The sequence below is a fragment of the Scyliorhinus torazame genome, chromosome 1 (assembly GCF_047496885.1).
Source record: "Scyliorhinus torazame isolate Kashiwa2021f chromosome 1, sScyTor2.1, whole genome shotgun sequence".
Classification (NCBI taxonomy): domain Eukaryota; kingdom Metazoa; phylum Chordata; class Chondrichthyes; order Carcharhiniformes; family Scyliorhinidae; genus Scyliorhinus; species Scyliorhinus torazame.
In genome coordinates, this window is record NC_092707.1 from 224,420,504 (window position 1) to 224,440,472 (window position 19,969).

Here is a 19,969-nt window from a genome sequence, read left to right on the forward strand (position 1 = left end):
CGAGCTCTTCTTCCCATTTTCTCTTCAGTTCGCCCACCAACTCCTCCCCCTCTTCTCTCATCTCCCGGTATATCTCTGACACTTTGCCCTCCCCGACCCACACCCCCGAAAGCACCCTGTCCTGGATCCCTTGTGTCGGGAGCAGCGGAAATTCCCTCACCAGTTGTTTCGTGAACGCTCTCACCTGCATATATCTAAAGAAATTTCCCCAGGGCAGTTCATACTTTTCCTCAAGCGCTCCCAAGCTCGCAAACGTCCAGTCTTTAAATAAATCTCCCACTCTCCTGATTCCTACCCGGTGCCAGCTCTGGAATCCTCCATCCAGCCTCCCTGGGGCAAACCTATGGTTGTTCCTGATCGGGGACCACACCGAGGCTCCCAGCACACCCCTCTGTCGCCTCCATTGCCCCCAGATACTTAATGTTGCCGCCACCACTGGGTTTGTGGTAAACCTTTTCTGGGAGAGTGGTAGTGGCGCCGTCACCAGCACTTTTAAGCTCGCTCCTTTGCAGGACGCCATCTCCAGCCTTTTCCACGCCGCCCCCTCTCCCTCTATCATTCACTTGCGGATCATCGCCACGTTGGCGGCCCAGTAGTCGTCGCCCAAATTCGGCAACGCCAGTCCCCCTCTGTCTCTACTACCTTGTACCCTCGGGACCTTCCCTGCCCACACGAAGCTCGTGATGCTCCTATCTTTTTTTTTATTTTTAAAAAGGCCTTAGTGATCAGTATAGGGAGACATTGGAACACAAATAGGAACCTCGGGAGGACCATCATCTTAATTGCCTGCACTCTGCCCGCCAGTGACAGCGGCTGCATGTCCCACCTTTTGAAATCCTCTTCCATTTGTTCCACCAGTCGTGTCAGATTAAGTCTGTGTAAGGTTCCCCAGCTCCTGGCTATCTGAATCCCCAGGTATCGGAAGTTTCTTTCCACTCTCCTTAGCGGTAGGCCATCTATCCCTCTACTCTGGTCCCCAGGGTGTATCACAAAAAGCTCACTCTTTCCCATGTTAAGCCTATATCCCGAGAAATCTCCAAACTCCCTCAATATCTGCATGACTTCTGTCTTCCCCCCCCACTGGGTCCGTCACATACAGCAGTAAGTCATCCGCGTAGAGTGACACTCGGTGGTCCTCTCCCCCTCTAATCACCCCTCTCCATTTTCTGGAGTCTCTCAGCGCTATGGCCAGTGGTTCAATTGCCAGCGCGAACAGCAATGGGGACAACGGGCATCCCTGTCTTGTTGCCCTGTATAGTCGAAAATACTCCGACCTTTGCCGACCTGTGACCACACTTGCCGTTGGGGCCCCATAGAGGAGTTTAACCCAGCTGACCAACCCGTCCCCGAACCTCCTCAGCACCTCCCACTCCACCCTATCAAATGCTTTCTCTGCATCCATTGCCGCCACTATCTCTGCCTCCCCCTCTACTGGGGGCATCATTATCACCCCTAATAGCCGTCGCACGTTGACATTTAGTTGTCTCCCCTTTACGAACCCTATCTGGTCTTCGTGCACCACCCCCGGGACACAATCCTCTATCCTCGTTGCCAGCACCTTTGCTAGCAACTTGGCGTCCACATTTAGCAGTGAGATAGGCCTATAGGACCCGCACTGCAGCGGATCTTTATCCCGCTTCAAGATTAGCGATATCGTCGCCTCCAACATTGTCGGGGGTAGGGTCCCCCCTTCTCTGGCCTCGTTAAAGGTCCTTACCAGCAGCGGGGCCAACAAGTCCACATATTTTCTGTAAAATTCCACGGGGAACCCATCTGGTCCCGGGGCTTTCCCTGCCTGCATGTTCCCCAGTCCCTTGGTAACCTCGTCCACCCCAATCGGCGCCCCCAGGCCTTCCACCTCCTGCTCCTCCACCCTCGGGAACCTTAATTGGTCCAAAAACTGCCGCATCTCCTCTTTTCCCTCCGGGGGTTGGGACCTATACAGTCTCTCGTAAAAGGTCTTAAACACCTCGTTTATCTTCCCTGCTCTCCACACCGTAGCTCCCTTTTCATCCCTAATTCCCCCTATCTCCCTCGCCGCTGTCCTCTTTCGCAGCTGATGGGCCAACAGGCGACTCGCCTTTTCCCCATATTCATATCTCATCCCCTGTGCCTTCCTCCACTGTGCCTCCGCCCTCCTTGTGGTCAACAGGTCGAACTCCGTCTGGAGTCGTCGCCTCTCCCTGTATAGTCCTTCCTCCGGGGCCTCCGCGTATTCTTTACCTACCCTCAAAATCTCCCCCAGTAGTCTTTCCCTTTCCTTGGCCTCTATTTTCCCCTTGTGGGCCCTGATGGAGATCAGCTCTCCTCTGACCACCGCCTTTAATGCTTCCCATACTACTCCCACTCGGACCTCCCCGTCGTCATTGGCCTCCAGGTATCTTTCGATACATCCCCGCACCCTTCCACAGACTCCCTCATCGCCAGTAATCCCACATCCAGTCGCCAGAGTGAACGCTTCTCCCTCTCCTCTCCTAGTTCCAGGTCCACCCAGTGTGGGGCATGATCTGAAACAGCAATGGCTGAATACGCAGTTCCTTCCACCCTAGAGATCAGTGACCTTCCCAAAACAAAGAAATCTATTCGGGAATACACCTTGTGAACATGGGAGAAGGAGGAGAACTCTTTGGCCTTCGGCCTAACAAATCGCCACGGATCCACTCCCCCCCCCCCCATTTGGTCCATAAACCCCCTAAGCACCTTGGCCCCTGCCGGCCTTCTTCCGGTCCTCGATCTAGATCTATCTAACCCTGGGTCCAACACGGTGTTGAAGTCCCCCCCCCCATTATCAGGTTTCCTACCTCCAGGTCCGGGATACGTCCCAGCATCCGCTTCATAAATCCCGCATCATCCCAATTCGGGGCATATACGTTAACCAACACGACCTCCATTCCCTCCAGTCTGCCACTCACCATCACATATCTGCCTCCGCTGTCTGCTACAATGTTCCTAGCTTCGAATGACACCCATTCCCCCACCAGTATGGCCACCCCTCTGTTCTTTGCATCCAGCCCTGAGTGGAACACCTGTCCCACCCATCCTTCCCTTAACCTAACTTGGTCCGCCACCTTCAGGTGCGACTCCTGAAGCATAGCCACGTCTGCCCTCAGTCCTTTCAAGTGCGCGAACACTCGGACCCTTTAAATCGGCCCACTTAGCCCTCTCACGTTCCACGTGATCAGCCGAACTGGGGGGCTACCTGCCCCCTTCCCGTGTCGACTAGCCATCACCCTCTCTAGGCCAGTCCCACGTCCCGGTTCCGCGCACCCACCCGCTCCCCAGGCGGCGCATCCCAGCCCCGACCACTCTTTATTTTACCAGTTGCTCTTTGATTTCTGCAGCAGCAACCCAGTTATCCCCCCCCCCCCGCTAGATCCCCATCTAGCATGATTGCTCCCCCCATATTGCTTCAGAAAGTCAGCTGACTTCAACTGACCCCGGCTTCTCCCGCTCTCTCCTTGACCCCCCCGTGTGGGGAACTCCCATCTACCATGCGCCTATCTTCCCGCCATCATCTTTCTGGCGTGGGAACAAGAACAGTAAGCCCCGTGTTCTCTATAGTTGTCCCGCCCCTTATGGCGCAGCTCCCTCTGCCGCCCCACTCCCATTCCCCACCTATGTCTCTTCTTCCCCCCCACCGGCACCCACATTTCTTAGTGTCGTCCCCCCCCAATTTACATCTCTATATACATCGGCATTGTCATTTCCCCTCGAACATCAGTCCCTCAGTTCTGATCCAGTTTCTCGTTTTTAGTGAAGGTCCATGCTTCTTCCGCCGTTTCGAAGTAGTGATGCCTCTCCTGGTGCGTGACCCACAGTCGCGCCGGCTGCAACATCCCGAACTTCACCTTCTTGTGTAGCACCTCCTTGGCTCGATTAAAACTCGCCCTCCGTCTCGCCACCTCCGCACTCCAATCCTGGTACACCCGTACCACCGCATTCTCCCATCTACTACTTCGTACCTTTTTGGCCCATCTCAGAACCACCTCTCTGTCATTGAAGCGATGAAATCGCACGATCGTCGCCCTAGGTGGTTCTCCCGCCTTTGGTCTCCTTGCAGGGACCCGATGAGCCCCTTCCACTTCCAAGGGGCCCGAGGGGGCCTCAGCTCCCATTAGCGAGCGTAGCATCGTGCTCACGTAAGCCCCGCCGTCCGCTCCTTCCACTCCCTCGGAGAGACCCAGGATCCGAAGGTTCTTTCTCCGTGATCTGTTTTCAAGGACTTCAATCCTTTCAATGCACTTTTTGTGGAGCGCCTCGTGCGACTGCGTTTTGACCGCCAGGCCCAGAATCTCGTCTTCGTTGTCCGTCACCTTCTGCTCCACCACGCTGAGCTTCATCTCCTGGGTCTTTTGTGCCTCCTTAAGCCCCTCAATTGCCTGTAGCATCGGGGCCAGCACCTCCTTCTTAAGCAGCTCCACACACAGTCTCAAAAATTCGTCCTGGTCCGGCCCCCATGTCGCGTGGGCTCTCTCCGCCGCCATCTTGCTCCTTTTTTCTTCTGCCCCTGTCCTCGAGGATTCTTCGCGATCTGGCCGCCGCCGACGATATTGTTCTTTTTCGTTGGGGGGGGGGGGGGGGGGGGGAGACTCCGTTGTCTCACCCCACACCGGGCTTCGTCCCGAAAAAATTCCCCGCTGGGGCTCTTAAAAGAGCCCGAAGGTCTGTTCGAGCTGGAGCCGCCGAAACGTGCGGCTTAGCTGGTCATCGCCGCAACCGGAAGTCAATAAGAAAATTTTTAACTTTCCTTATTTCTAGTGATAAAGTCAGAGCTGAAATATTAACTTTTTCCCCTCTTCAGATGTTCCTTGACCTCAGCATTCCAGTATATTTTGTTTTGGTTACATACAAACATACAAAATAAGAGTGGGTCACTCGGCTCGCTCCACCATTCAGTCGGATCATGGCTGATCTGCTAACTGCAACCCATGTTCCTGCCAACGATAACCTTTCACCCCCTTGCTAATCAAGAATCTAAAAACATTCAAAGACTCTGCTTCCACTGCCTTTTGAAGAGGAGAATTGCAGAAATTCATGACCCTCAAAGAATTCCTCCTCAACTCGCTCTTAAATGAGCAACCCTTTATTTTGAAACAGTGACCACTAGTTCCAGATTCTCCAACAAGAGGAAACATCCTCTCCACATTCACCCTGTTAATACCCCTCAGGATCTTAAATATTTTGATCAAGTCACCTCTTACTGTTCTAAACTCTAGTGGATGTTATCAAAACATGCTCCACAGACAGAATCCAATGACTCCACTCATTTTAAGCAACAATGAGCTTCAAACATCGGTGCTCTGCTGCACCTTAGTTAGATCCAACTTTCAATTGGCTACTTGAACAAAAATATGTTTGCAACGGCTGGATTTATGGTATCTTACATTAAAATCAGGCTTGAACCTTGACCAAAAGTCTAGTAAAATAATTGTTTGACCTGGCAAGAAATCCTGCTCTCATCAATACCTAATTCAGTGCTTCAGAATGGGTTTCCAACACTTTCCATTGCTTTATTTATATTTTTACAATAAGCCATGCTTGCTTTACATGCCAATCTTGTACTATTAATGCACTACCATATCTTATTGATTGATTTAACTATGCTATTCACATTGTGATAGCGACTGGAGGTTGTGGGAAAGATCTGTTAGTATTATGAAAACTCAACACACATTGTATATGCAAACATATTTCATAGAATTTACAGTGCAGAAGGAGGCCATTCGGCCCATCGAGTCTGCACCGGCTCTTGGAAAGAACACCCTACCCAAGGTCAACACCGCCACCCTATCCCCATAACCCAGTAACCCCACCCAACACTAAGGGCAATTTTGGACACTAAGGGCAATTTATCATGGCCAATCCACTTAACCTGCCCATCTTTGGACTGTGGGAGGAAACCGGAGCACCCGGAGGAAACCCACGCACACACGGGGAGGATGTGCAGACTCCGCAGAGACAGTGACCCAAGCTGGAATCGAACCTGGGACCCTGGACCTGTGAAGCAATTGTGCTATCCACAAGGCTACCGTGCTGCCCCCTACTTTCTTGCATGGAATTTTAAAAATATTGGCAACAGTTACTGCCCAACAAAATAGCTCAGTTTGCCTTTTTCCAATTGTAATTTTCAAACTCATTAAAAACATTAACAGCAACTGGTGTTGCATTAGAACACAGAACATAGAAAATACAGCACAGAACAGGCCCTTCGGCCCACGATGTTGTGCCAAACCTTAGTCCTCGATTAATCAGAGATTATCATTGAATTTACAGTGCAGAAGGAGGCCATTCAGCCCTTTGAGTCTGCACCGGCTCTTGGAAAGAGCACCCTACCCAAACTCAACACCTCCACCCAACACCAAGGGCAATTTTGGACATTAAGGGCAATTTATCATTGGCCAATTCACCTAACCGGCACATTTTTGGACTGTGGGAGGAAACCGGAGCACCCGGAGGAATCCCACGCAGACACGGGGAGGACGTGCAGACTCCGCACAGACAGTGACCCAAGCCGGAATCGAACCTGGGACCCTGGAGCTGTGAAGCATTGTGCTATCCACAATGCTACCGTGCTGCCCTTAAGAACAAATAAATCTACACTATATCATTTTACCGTAATCCATGTACCTATCCAATAGCTGCTTGAAGGTCCCTAATGTTTCCGACTCAACTACTTCCACAGGCAGTGCATTCCATGCCCCCACTACTCTCTGGGTAAAGAACCTACCTCTGATATCCCTCTTATATCTTCCACCTTTCACCTTAAATTTATGTCCCCTTGTAATGGTTTGTTCCACCCGGGGAAAAAGTCTCTGACTATCTACTCTATCTATTCCCCAATCATCTTATAAACCTCTATCAAGTCGCCCCTCATCCTTCTCCGTTCTAATGAGAAAAGGCCTAGCACCCTCAACCTTTCCTCGTAAGACCTACTCTCCATTCCAGGTACCATCCTGGTAAATCTTCTTTGCACCTTTTCCAAAGCTTCCACATCCTTCCTAAAATGAGGCGACCAGAACTGTACACAGTACTCCAAATGTGGCCTTACCAAAGTTTTGTGCAGCTGCATCATCACCTCACGGCTCTTAAATTCAATCCCTCTGTTAATGAACGCGAGCACACCATAGGCCTTCTTCACAGCTCTATCCACTTGGGGGGCAACTTTCAAAGATGTATGAACATAGACCCCAAGATCTCTCTGCTCCTCCACATTGCCAAGAACTCTACCGTTAACCCTGTATTCCGCATTCATATTTGTCCTTCCAAAATGGACAACCTCACACTTTTCAGGGTTAAACTCCATCTGCCACTTCTCAGCCCAGCTCTGCATCCTATCTATGTCTCTTTGCAGCCGACAACAGCCCTCCTTACTATCCACAACTCCACCAATCTTCGTATCGTCTGCAAATTTACTGACCCACCCTTCAACTCCCTCATCCAAGTCATTAATGAAAATCACAAACAGCAGAGGACCCAGAACTGATCCCTGCGGTACGCCACGGGTAACTGGGATCCAGGCTGAATATTTGCCATCCACCACCACTCTCTGACTTCAATCGGTTAGCCAATTCGTTATCCAACTGGCCAAATTTCCCACTATCCCATGCCTCCTTACTTTCTGCATAAGCCTACCATGGGGAACCTTATCAAATGCCTTACTAAAATCCATGTACACTACATCCACTGCTTTACCTTCATCCACATGCTTGGTCACCTCCTCAAAGAATTCAATAAGACTTGTAAGGCAAGACCTACCCCTCACAAATCCGTGCTGACTGTCCCTAATCAAGCAGTGTCTTTCCAGATGCTCAGAAATCCTATCCTTCAGTACCCTTTCCATTACTTTGCCGACCACTGAAGTAAGACTAACTGGCCTGTAATTCCCAGGGTTAGCCCTAGTCCCTTTTTTGAACAGGGGCACGACATTCGCCACTCTCCAATCCCCTGGTACCACCCCTGTTGACAGTGAGGACGAAAAGATCATTGCCAACGGCTCTGCAATTTCATCTCTTGCTTCCCATAGAATCCTTGGATATATCCCATCAGGCCCGGGGGACTGGTCTATCCTCAAGTTTTTCAAAATGCCCAACACATCTTCCTTCCTAACAAGTATTTCCTCGAGCTTACTAATCTGTTTCACACTGTCCTCTCCAACAATATGGCCCCTCTCATTTGTAAATACAGAAGAAAAGTACTCGTTCAAGACCTCTCATATCTCTTCAGACTCAATACACAATCTCCCGCTACTGTTCTTGATCGGACCTACCCTCGCTCTCGTCATTCTCATATTTCTCACATATGTGTAAAGGGCCTTGGGGTTTTCCTTGATCCTACCTGCCAAAGATTGTTCATGCCCTCTCTTAGCTCTCCTAATCCATTTCTTCAGTTCCCTCCTGGCTATCTTGTATCCCTCCAATGCCCTGTCTGAACCTTGTTTCCTCAGCCTGATACAAGTCTCCTTTTTCCTCTTAACAAGACATTCAACCTCTCGTCAACCATGGTTCCCTCACTCGACCATCTCTTCCCTGCCTGACAGGGACATACATATCAAGGACACGTAGCACCTGTTCCTTGAACAAGTTCCACATTTCACTTGTGTCCTTCCCTGACAGCCTATGTTCCCAACTTCCGCACTTCAATTCTTGTCTGACAACATCAAATTTACCCTTCCCCCAATTGTAAACCTTGCCCTGTTGCACGTACCTATCCCTCCCTCTCCATTACTAAAGTGAAAGTCACAGAATTGTAGTCACTATCTCCAAAATGCTCCCCCACTAACAAATCTATCACTTGCCCTGGTTCATTACCAAGTACTAAATCCAATATTGCCCCTCCTCTGGTCGGACAATCTACATACTGTGTTAGAAAAGCTTCTTGGACACACTGCATAAACACCACCCCATCCAAGCTATTTGATCGAAAGAGTTTCCACTCAACGTTTGGGAAGTTAAAGTCACCCATGACTACTACCCTGTGACTTCTGCACACTTCCAAAATCTGTTTCCCAATCTGTTCCTCCACATCTCTGCTACTATTGGGGGGCCTATAGAAAACTCCTAACAAGGTGACTGCGCCTTTCCTATTTCTGACTTCAACCCATACTACCTCAGTAGGGTGATACTCCTCGAACTGCCTTTCTGCAGCTGTTATACTATCTCTAATTAACAAGGCCCCCCCGCCCCCCCCCCCCCCCCCAACCACCTCTTTTACCACCCTCCCTAATCTTATTGAAACACCTCCAACAACCATTTCTGCCCCTCTTCTATCCAAGTTTCCGTGATGGCCACCACATCGTAGTCCCAAGTACCGATCCATGCCTTAAGTTCACCCACCTTATTCCTGATGCTTGTTGCGTTGAAGTATACACACTTCAACCCATCTCCGTGCCTGTCAGTGTTCCCTTCCCTACTGCCTCACGACACGCTTTGGCGTCCTGAATATCGGCTACCTTAGTTGCTGGACTACAAATCCGGTTCCCATTCCCCTGCCAAATTAGTTTAAACCCTCCCGAAGAGTACTAGAAAACCTCCCTCCCAGGATATTGGTGCTCCTCTGGTTCAGATGCAACCCGTCCTGCTTGTACAGGTCCCACCTTCCCCAGAATGCGCTCCAATTATCCAAATACCTGAAGCCCTCCCTCCTACACCATTCCTGCAGCCACGTGTTCAACTGCACTCTCTCCCTATTCCTAGCCTCGCTATCACGTGGCACCGGCAACAAACCAGAGATGACAACAGTCTGTCCTGGCTTTTAACTTCCAGCCTAACTCCCTAAACTTGTTTATTATAATTATATGCATTATTGCACGAAGAAAAATATACACTGAATTTATGACCTCAATGGGCTGGACTATCATCACCAAATACAAGATTTTTGAAATGCTATTTAATGGTTCGATAATCAAATAATAGGACATTAGTAGTAAATTCTATCAGACAAATCAATTTTGTTCCAATTCACAACAAGATAGGACAAACTCTTCAATAGTCAAACAAATAATAAAGGGCAGCACAGTGGGTAGCACTGTTGCTTCACAGCTCCAGGGTCCCATGTTCGATTCCCGGTTTGGGTCACTGTCTGTGTGGAGTCTGCACATTCTCCCCGTGTTTGCATGGGTTTCCTCCTGGTATTCCGGTTTCCTCCCACAAGTCCCAAAAGACGTGCTGTTAGGTAATTTGGACATTCTGGATTCTCCTTCTGTGTACCCGAACAGGCACCAGAATGTGGCGGCTGGGGGCTTTTCACATTAACTTCATTGCAGCGTTAATGTAAGCCTACTTGTGACAATAAAGATTATTATTAATACTCATAAATAATTGCATCAATTACATGCAAGTTACACAGGAACAAATAATGGAAATGAAAAGTTATAGGTGAGGTAGACAATTTAGCCTAAGCAAGCACATCCATTTAGAAAATGTTACTGTCTACGCAGTAGGTTCGCAAATGGTTCATAGCATCCCTACAGTGCAGGAGGCCATTCGGCACATCGAGTCTGTGCCGACCTTGGAAAGAGCACCCTACCTAGGCCCTCCCTGTAACCCCACCTAATCCTTTGGACAAAGGGGCAATTTAACACGGACAATCCACGTAATCTGCACATCTTTGAACTGCGGGAGGAATTTGGAGCATCCGGAGGAAACCCACGCAGGCATGGGGAGAATGTGCAAACTCCACACAGTCATCGGAGGCCTGAATCGGAGGCCAGGTCCCTGGCACTGTGAGGCAGCAGTGCTAACCACTGTGCCAGGCAATGAACATTTCTAACAAGAGAGAATATAACCATTACCCCTTGGGCATTCATGAAAATTACTATCACTAAATCCCTCACTATCAACATCCTGGGAGGCTACCAGAAACACAACTGGAATAAACATCAATATTTTGGCCACATGAGCAGATCAGGCTAGGAATCCTGTGGCGGGCAACTCCCCTGCTGATTCCCCAAAGCTTGTCCATCATCTACAAGGCGCAAGTCAGGATGATGATGAAACACTCTCCATTTGCCTGGATGTGTGTGAGACCATAAGACATAGGAGCAGAATTATGCCACCCGGCCCATCGAGTCTGCTCCGCCATTCAAACACTGCTGATATTTCTTTCATCCCCATAACCCCTGATTAATCAAGAACCAATCTATCTCTGTCTTTAAGACACTCAGTGATTTGTCCTCCACAGCCTTCTGCAGCAATGAGTTCCACAGATTCACCACCCTCTGGCTGAAGAAATTGCTCATCTGTTTTAAAGGATCGTCCTTTAGTCTGAGATTGTGTCCTCTGCTTCAAGTTTTTCCTGCAAGTGCAAACATCCTCTCCAGGTCCAGGCTTCACAGTATCCTGTAAGTTTCAATAAAATTCCCCCCTCATCCTCCTAAACTCCAGTGCAGACCCAGAGTCCTCAACCGTTCCTCAAAAGAGAAGCTCTTCCTTCCAGGGATCATATTATTGTGAACGTCCTCTGGATCATTTCAAAGGCCAGCACATCGATCTTTAGATAGGGGGCCCAAAACTGCTCACAATACTCCAAATGGGGTCTGACCAGAGCCTTATATAGCCTCAGAAGTACCTCCCTGGTCTTGTATTCCAGCCCTCTTGACACGAATGCTAACATTGCATTTGTCTTCCTAACTGCTGACTGAACCTGCACGTTACCCTTAAGAGAATTGTGAACAAGGACTCAAGTTCCTTTGTGCTTCTGATTTCCTAAGCATCTCTCCATTTAGAAAATAGTCTATGCCTCCATTTCTCCTTCCAAAGTGCATAACCTCACACTTTTCCACATTGTATTACATCTGCCACGTCTTTGCCCACCCTCCTAAGCCTGTCCAAGTTCTTCTGCAGCCCACCTGCTTCCTCAATACTACCTGTCACAAACAGAATCAGCTTCACATATCTGCATCAAATAATTTCAACAGCACCATGAAACGAGGCATCCTTATCACAGAATCAGAATGGTTATGGCAGAGAAGACAGCCATTCAACCCTTCGTGACTGTGCTGGCTATCTGCCACATCAATGCGTCGCCTGCCACTCCTCTGCCTTTTTCCTGTAGCCTGCAAATTGTTTCTCTTCCAAGTCTCTTTTTGAAAGCCATAATTGAGTCTGCCTCCCCCATACTCGAAGGCAGTGCATTCCAGATTGTAACAGCTCCCTGGTTAAAGATGTTTTTCCTCATGTCACTATTGATGCTAAAACTTTGAATATATTCAAGAGGCGGCTAGATATAGCACTTGAGGAGAATGGGATCGAAGGCTATGGTGAGTAAGCAGGATTAGGTTATTGAGTTGGATGATCAACCATGATCATGATGAATGGCGGAGCAGGTTCGAAGGGCCAAAAGGCCTCCTCCTACTCTTATCGTCTATGTATTTATTACTTCTTTTGCCAATCACGCTTATCTTTAATTTTCAAGGGTGGCATGGTGGCACAGTGGTTAGCATTGCTGCCTACGGCGCTGGGGACCCGGGTTCGAAACCCGGCCCTAGGTCACTGCCTGTGCGGAGTTTGCATTCTCCCCGCGTCAGCGTGGGTTTAGCCCCCACAACCCAAATATGTGCTGGGTAGGTGGATTGGACACGCTAAATTGCCGCTTAATTGGAAAAAAATAATTGGGTACTCTAAATTTAAAGAAAAAAAAATCTTGAATTTTCGATCTTTTCACCAATGGTAACTGAGATCCCTCATTCTTTGAATCATTCTTGTGAATCATTTTTTCAGCCTTTCGAATGCCTTTACATCCTTCCTAATGTCTGGTGCCCAGAACTGGACACAATACTCCAGCTAAAGCTGAACCAGTGTCCTATACAAGTTTACCATAATTTCCTGCCTTTTATACGCTATGTCCCTAATTATAGAGTCCAGCATTAACCACACTTTCAATCTGCTCTGCCACTTTCTGCTCTTGCACCCTTTTAGAATCATAGATCCTTTTCAACAAACATCGTTTCTCCTGGCTTCCAACCAAAATAAATAATTCCACACTTCTCTGCATTAAATTTCATCTGCCACTTGTCTGTCCATTGCGCCAAATGTTGTCCTTTTGGTGCAATGGGCAGAGAACCGCCGTTCACAATACTCCCAATTTGCAAATTTAAAAATTGCACACAAGTCATTAATATATAAGGAAGAGCAGATCTCCATAGAATTCCTACAGTGCAGAATGAAGTCATTTGGCTCATCGAGTCTGTACTGACCCTCCGATCGAGCATCCTACCGAGGCCCACTTGCCTGCCCTATCCCTGTAACCCCACCTAACCTGCACTGAGGGGCAATTTATCATGGCCAATCCACCTAACAAGCAGATCTTTGGACTGTAGGAGGAAACTGGAGCACCTGAAGTTCACCTGATCGATAACCTTTATGTTAAATTTGGCTAGGATGAGCACAAAAGCCTTCGCTTCAGGTGTGATTCATCAGACTTCCTAGGCGCTTTAATCAAAACAAGGTTTATTCACACACACACAGCAAGATTTTTTATCAATTATAAACAAAGACAACACAACAGCTACAGTAATCTATGTATATAACATTTGGTCATGCCCGGCACTGGAGGGGTTCTGGAGGGGAGTGGCGGGAGCAATATCTCAGGTGGTGAAAGTCCGGGTCAAGCCAAGCTGGGGGCTAGCAATATTTGGAGTAGTGGACGAACCGGGAGTGCAGGAGGCGAAAGAGGCCGGCATTCTGGCCTTTGCGTCCCTAGTAGCCCGGCGAAGGATCTTGCTAATGTGGAAGGAGGCGAAGCCCCCCAACCTGGATAAATGATACGGCTGAGTTCATAAAGTTGGAAAGGATTAAGTTCGCCTTAAGAGGGTCTGCGCAGGGGTTCTACAGGCGGTGGCAACTGGTCCTAGACTATCTCGCGGAGCGTTAGAGGAAGGTTGGTCAGCAGCAGCAGCAACCTTGGGGGGGGGGGGGGGGGGGGAGAAAGGGAGGACTGCCCGGGAGGGTGGATGAGCAAGAGATAACATGAAGCGTTGGGGAAACTGGCACGTACGGGTGAGGGCCAGTGTACAAAGCTGTGTAAATATATCATTTTGCCATGTATATATCTTGCTCTGCGCGATTTCTCGTTTTATTTTGTCACGGGGGGGGGGGGGGGGTTATTGTTTGTAAGGGAGAAAAATTGTGTTAAAAAACGTTAATAAATATATATATTTTTTAAAAATCTATGTATATAACACTTAATGAATTGCCCCTTAGCTGTTCCAATTCAATAACAAAATCCAATAAACCAAAACCAGTTTCAAGGCAGTGGCCCAGCACACTGTATTCTCACTTGACTGGGACTGGTCCTTTCCCAGAGATTCCAATCCAGTTTCAACCAGTAGGTTCAAACTCCTTCCGGAAAACAACTCTACCATTAAAATTACCAAGGCAGTTTGCCACGCCCAATGTGCTTTTCACTGGAACAGTTTTCAAAACGAAAACAGAGAAGAACCGGGAAACACGCCTTTCTCCTGCTGCAGTCCAAAGCAACCAAACCAAAACATAAAAAACCTTCTCATCTGACACCCACAGCACAGCTCCATCCACAAATGACGTCACTGAAGCCGTGCTACAAGTCACATGATAAGAAAGCAAATCTTTCTTCAAGGAACATACATGAAACCAGAGCGTCCCCCTCCTCCAAAGTTAATCTAACACTGTGACTGCTGATATTAACTATAGAGTTTTCCAGTATTGCTTGTAGGAGTAATGATATCAGATTTTATATTAGAATGTGGTTAGCATTTTTGCATCAGTGTCAGGGATCCAGGTTCAATTCTGTCCTTGGGTGACTGTGTGGAGTTTGTACGTTCTCCCCGTATCTGTGGGTTTTCTCCAGATGCTCTGGTTTCCTCCGGATGCACTGGTTTCCCCCCACAGTCCAAAAATGTGCAGGTTAGGTGGATTGGCCATACTAAATTGTCCCTTAAGTGTCCAAAAGGTTAGTTGGGGTTACTTGGATAGGCTGGAGCATATGCCTAGGTAGGATGATGGCCAAATGATGCTGTATTTTTCTCATGGAAGGAATATCACTGGTAATGTAAGTTACTGAATATTGTTAGTTGCTGAGACTATTGCCGTTTCTTGCACCAGTAGCCATCTTTTAAAAGTTCAGCATTTTTGTATTCAAATGTCATAGGCTGTACTGAAAATTGATGTATTAGATTACATTGGAGTATGCTGTTATTTAAGATACTTTTCAAGACCCGAGTTGTGCCCTTAAAGATCTAGGACACTTACTGAATAATAGTTTGTCATTTTTGATTCTTGAGTTTTAAGGGTTGATCTCGCCCTGGTCTATGTGAATGCATAATTTACTGAAGCCAATGGCGTAGTGTGTAGATCAGCTGTGCCATTAAATAAATAGATTACCTCAGTCCATTAACTGTTTTAAAGTAAGCAGGCCTGAAAGGATTATTGATAAAGAAAACTAAATGCATTGGGGTATTTGCATATACACATCAGGAGAGGATGGAGGGTTCTTCGCAGCTGAATGGTTGTACTTGCATGCCCTTGCTTGATTTCAGGCTAAGGGGAAAAACAATATGGACTGAGCATTCAGATACACATATCAAACAATTTATTATATGCTCTGATGGTATCCTAAACCACAAAACACCGCTTTCAAAAAATCAACAAAATTAAGTAAAGAAAGCTCTGAAATTAAGTAAAGAAAGTCTTTTCTTTCTGGTATCATCTTGGAATTGTTAACCTTTTATTGGAACAAAAGTTGTGCATCATACATTAAACGGATGACAAGTACACGAGTCTGGACAACAACAAAATATCAATCCTAGGTTTCCAGCACAGTCACACATCTAACATTCAAATTCCACTTTCATTTCTTGCAATAAATTGCTTTCCAATATATATGGTGCAGGGTTTCTTTTAGTACTAAGGCTGTTTCAATAATTAGGGAACAACCACTTGATATCAGAATAATAGCTACAAGTTGGATTGAAAGATATTAGATTTCTGGGCCACTCTTTTAAAGGCTGAATATAGAATTGTTATTGTGTCGAATTCCAGGAATTTTAACGTTTTAGGGGCGAATTCCATAATTCCATCCATTTAAAAGTAGGCCTCCATTTATAGTGGCCAAATTCAGTCATATTTTGCTTTTATCACATGGACTCTGTCACTTACAATTCCTTATTGCTTGAAAACAGCAAGTAACTTGACCAGCTCATATTATATCACCTCAAGGCAAAATATGGATGATATTCTAAAGGAAGATTGTGATGCAGCTATACCAATATGGAACCTCATGACACTTCCTACACCTGCAATTAAAACATTTATCACATTAAATAAAAATATATAAATTAGGAGTAGGCCATTTGGCCTCTAAAGCCTACTCTGCCATTGAATTAGATCATGGCTGATCGGATAGTGGCCTCAGTTCTATATTCCACCGACTCCCAATATCCTTAGATACCCTTATTGGTCAAGAAACTATCTACCTTTGCCTTAAATATGCTCATTGACACTGTCTCCACTACTCGCTGGGAATGAGAATTCCAAAGATTCATGACCCTTCAAGAGAAATAATTTCTCCTCATCATCGTAAATGGGAGACCTCGTCTTTTTAAAATCTATGCCCTGGTTCTAGCCCTTCCTACAAGGGGAAATATCTTTTCAGCATCCGCCTGTCAAGTCCCCTCAGGATATTGTTTCAATAAGATCAGCTCACTCTTTTAAACTCCAGTGGATACAGACCCAGCTTGTCCATCATTTCCTCAAGATAATACCCCCGCCCTCCCACCCAACCATCAGTCAAGTGCACCTTCTGAGAACTATTTTATCCTTTCTTGTATAAGGAGACTGAAACGGTACACGGCACTCTAGATGCAGTCTCACCAATATACTGTACAACTGTAGGAAAATATCCATACTTTCAAATTCCGTTCTTTTGCAATAAACAAAAGCATTCCATTTGTCATCCTAATCAATTGCTATACCTGCAGCCTACCTCCTTAATTCATGTAGCAGGATGCCTATGGGTGTCGGTTAGCTCAGCTGGCTGGGCAGCTAGTTCATTATGCAGAACAACATCAACAACACGTTCAATTTCCATACTGGCTGAGGTTGTTCATGAAGGTCCCGCCTTCTCAACCTTGCCCCTTGCCTGACTCTCAAGTTGAATCACCAGCCTATGATCCTCTGGGGCTGTGCCGACATTTACGTGTACCAGGATACCCAGATCCTTCTGCACCTAAGTTCTGCAATTTCTCAATTTAAATAATATGCTGCTTTGCTCTTCTTCCTGCGTAAGTGCACATGTTCACACTTGTACCATGCTAAACCTTCTCCCACTCACTTAACACATTGATATAATTTAGCACTCTTCATTTCCTGATTTTCCATCAATTCTTCATTCTCACTGTAGAGGACCAATCATCACTTTTGTTAATCTTTTCCTTTTTAAATACCTGCAGGCACTCTTCTGTTTTTATATTTCTAGCTAGTTTTCTCTATCGTAGGTGCTGTTCAGGAAGGCACCCTGGGGAAGAGGATGTCCCTTCTCTCCTCAATGACATCGAGCAGTAGACTTCCGAAATCGGAGGGCAGGTCTTCTCTGAGCCATCTTCGTGGCTGTAATGTGTGTGTGGTGAGTGGAGTGCTTAAAAGCAGCTCCAGCTTTTCACCACTCATCTTTGCAGAATCATGTACTTTGAAACTATCTTTAACTTGTATAGCCAGTCACGGATGGTCTCCTTTTTCTCACTGTAATGCATCTTTCTCACTGGAATGCATCTTTTTTGAATATTTTGAAATGTCTAGAATATTCTATGATCCATGATCTCCTTAACCTTCTGTCACTGCATCTCATTTTCTAATTTCTCAGTTTACTTCAGCTAGCGCTACCTTCATGCCTTCATAATTGATGTTGGTCAAGTTTAGAACACTAGTCTTAGATCCACTCATTCCTTCAAACTGAAGTGGAATTCAATCATATTATGATAACTGCTACCTGTTCAAAAGAGATATTTCATTAATCCTCTCTCATTGCGCTTTGTCAGATCTAGTATAGCCTGCTCTTTGGTTGGTGTCAAACATTCTGTTCTCAGAAACTGTCCCACAAACACTCCAATAAGGATTAATTCTTTACACAATGCATGGTTCAGATGTAATTTCCCAATAACGCAACTTTTGACTAAACAAGTATTTTACTGCAGTTCATTAAAGTTGCCCATAAATAAATAGTACCATTTCACCAGCCTTTATGCTTTACACTTCATAACAATTAAGTTTTGTTACTACTTGATTTCCAGAAGGCAAAAATCATTTTAAAAGATTTGATTTCATACACTAGTATAGATTTTAAAAAGCAAATTTCCATAGTTGCATCTATTGACAGACACGATTATTTCCAATAAAACTATCTCTCAAATTAACTCAACTTCATAACACCATTCTGGGTACCCATTATTGGACAACATATGGAAACTTTCCACAAACGTCCTCAATACAGGCCAAATAATCTCTTGCAAAACAGCTTTTGAACATTGTACTATTAAAGCACAGCCTTTACCAAATACGTTATTTAACTGTTGAGATATTAGATCACCATTTTAGCAACTTTATTTTGCTAGCAGGCATGCTACCACTCAGAAAACGCAAGTGCGATTGCGGAAACATCTGTGATTATACTCAACTTCTCTAGCCATTTATGTAACGGAATAATTAACATGGTCTGATAAAAGATAGAAGACACTAAATAATACATAATTACTATTCAAGAACTTCTTTCAGATTTATGAACTAAATGGAAAGGGAAAATCTTAGGCTGTTAACATCAAATCAATTAAATAAAGTACGTTTCGCTAATTTTACAAGGTGACATTAATGCGACTTTCTTTTTTACACGCCGGAAAGAAATGGGCCACGCCAGATAAGCAAGGGAGGGCGAGGCTCTGGGACCCACGAGTTACAATCAGCTGTATTGTTGGCGAGTTCCAGCCCAGCCCCCGCCTCCCCTCCCCCTATTTACACTCTGCTGTTTTAAGCCCTTTTTCAATTTAAGACATTGCGCAGCGAACGCACATCGTCACCGCAAGAAAAACAAAGAAAGGTTGAGGAGGGGGCCGAGGGGAGAAGCGGCAGCTGCGGCTCCGGGAAGGCAACGGGCACTCGACAAAAAAAACACACCGTAATTAACAAAGAGGGACGGTGCTCAGAGCCGTTACCCGCCCCCCGCCGCACACATTTACACATCCATACATTTAGGAGGGCGACTCCGCTCATTAAAGGCATCGAGGCCCTCCCACCGACTACATCGCTGACCTGGCAGAAGCGCTGGCAGTAATCCCCGGACGACTGCACAGACACGCCGAGCTCCAACAGTTCGTTGCCCAGCTCCCGGAGGTTGTCCGTCAGGTTTCTAACGTCCGCATCAACCTCCTCGTCCGCCATCTTGCTGCTGCGCTCATGCCCGCGACGTGCCACACTGGGTGACGTCGGGCGACGTCGCGCTGCTGATTGGCTCACTTCCATGGAACGTTGGTGAGGGAGGGGCTGCCAAAATGGCGGGATCACGTGAGCGTGCGCGCGGGCTGCTGCCAGGCGCGAGTTGCTGCTCGAGGACCGGCAGGGAAGCTGCATCAAGGTCAGTGCGGCTGAGTTTGGAGCCTGTTAACTCGGCCTGGCACAGCCGTTAGCCGCCCTGAAATTTCACAGGTCAGGTTTATATTCAAAATGGTGACAAACCCACTGCATTTCAGCGGTTGCAGTTTAACGGTGAGTTTGAGATGCACTTGGGCCATACTTGTCACCCACATGGATTGGGTTTCACCCGAAAGAACGGCATTTCGCAAAGGCACAGAGCTCACTCTCCACAATGTTGTAGTGGGGAGATGTTTCAATACGGAGATCAGTGAAGCAAGTTGCAAAAACTCCAGTGGGATATTTTAATTTTCACGCAAATTGCAGGAGCTGTTGTCTCAGATACCTCTTGGATTTGGCAAGCGACAAAGATCATTGGC

The 19,969-nt window shown here is 46.7% G+C and overlaps 1 protein-coding gene across 2 annotated transcripts in view; it reads right to left on the reverse strand.

Annotated features, from left to right (window-relative positions):
• The window catches only part of LOC140419086 (zinc finger protein 292-like), a 277,845-nt gene extending 258,422 nt beyond the window's left edge, over window positions 1–19,423 (reverse strand). For both annotated transcript variants that reach the window (XM_072502855.1, XM_072502854.1), the window contains exon 1: window positions 19,272–19,423. In XM_072502855.1, the coding sequence (XP_072358956.1) occupies window positions 19,272–19,400 (129 nt within the window). In that variant the 5' untranslated portion in view covers window positions 19,401–19,423. The remainder of the gene's footprint in view (window positions 1–19,271) is intronic.
• Window positions 19,424–19,969: the final 546 nt, after the last annotated feature.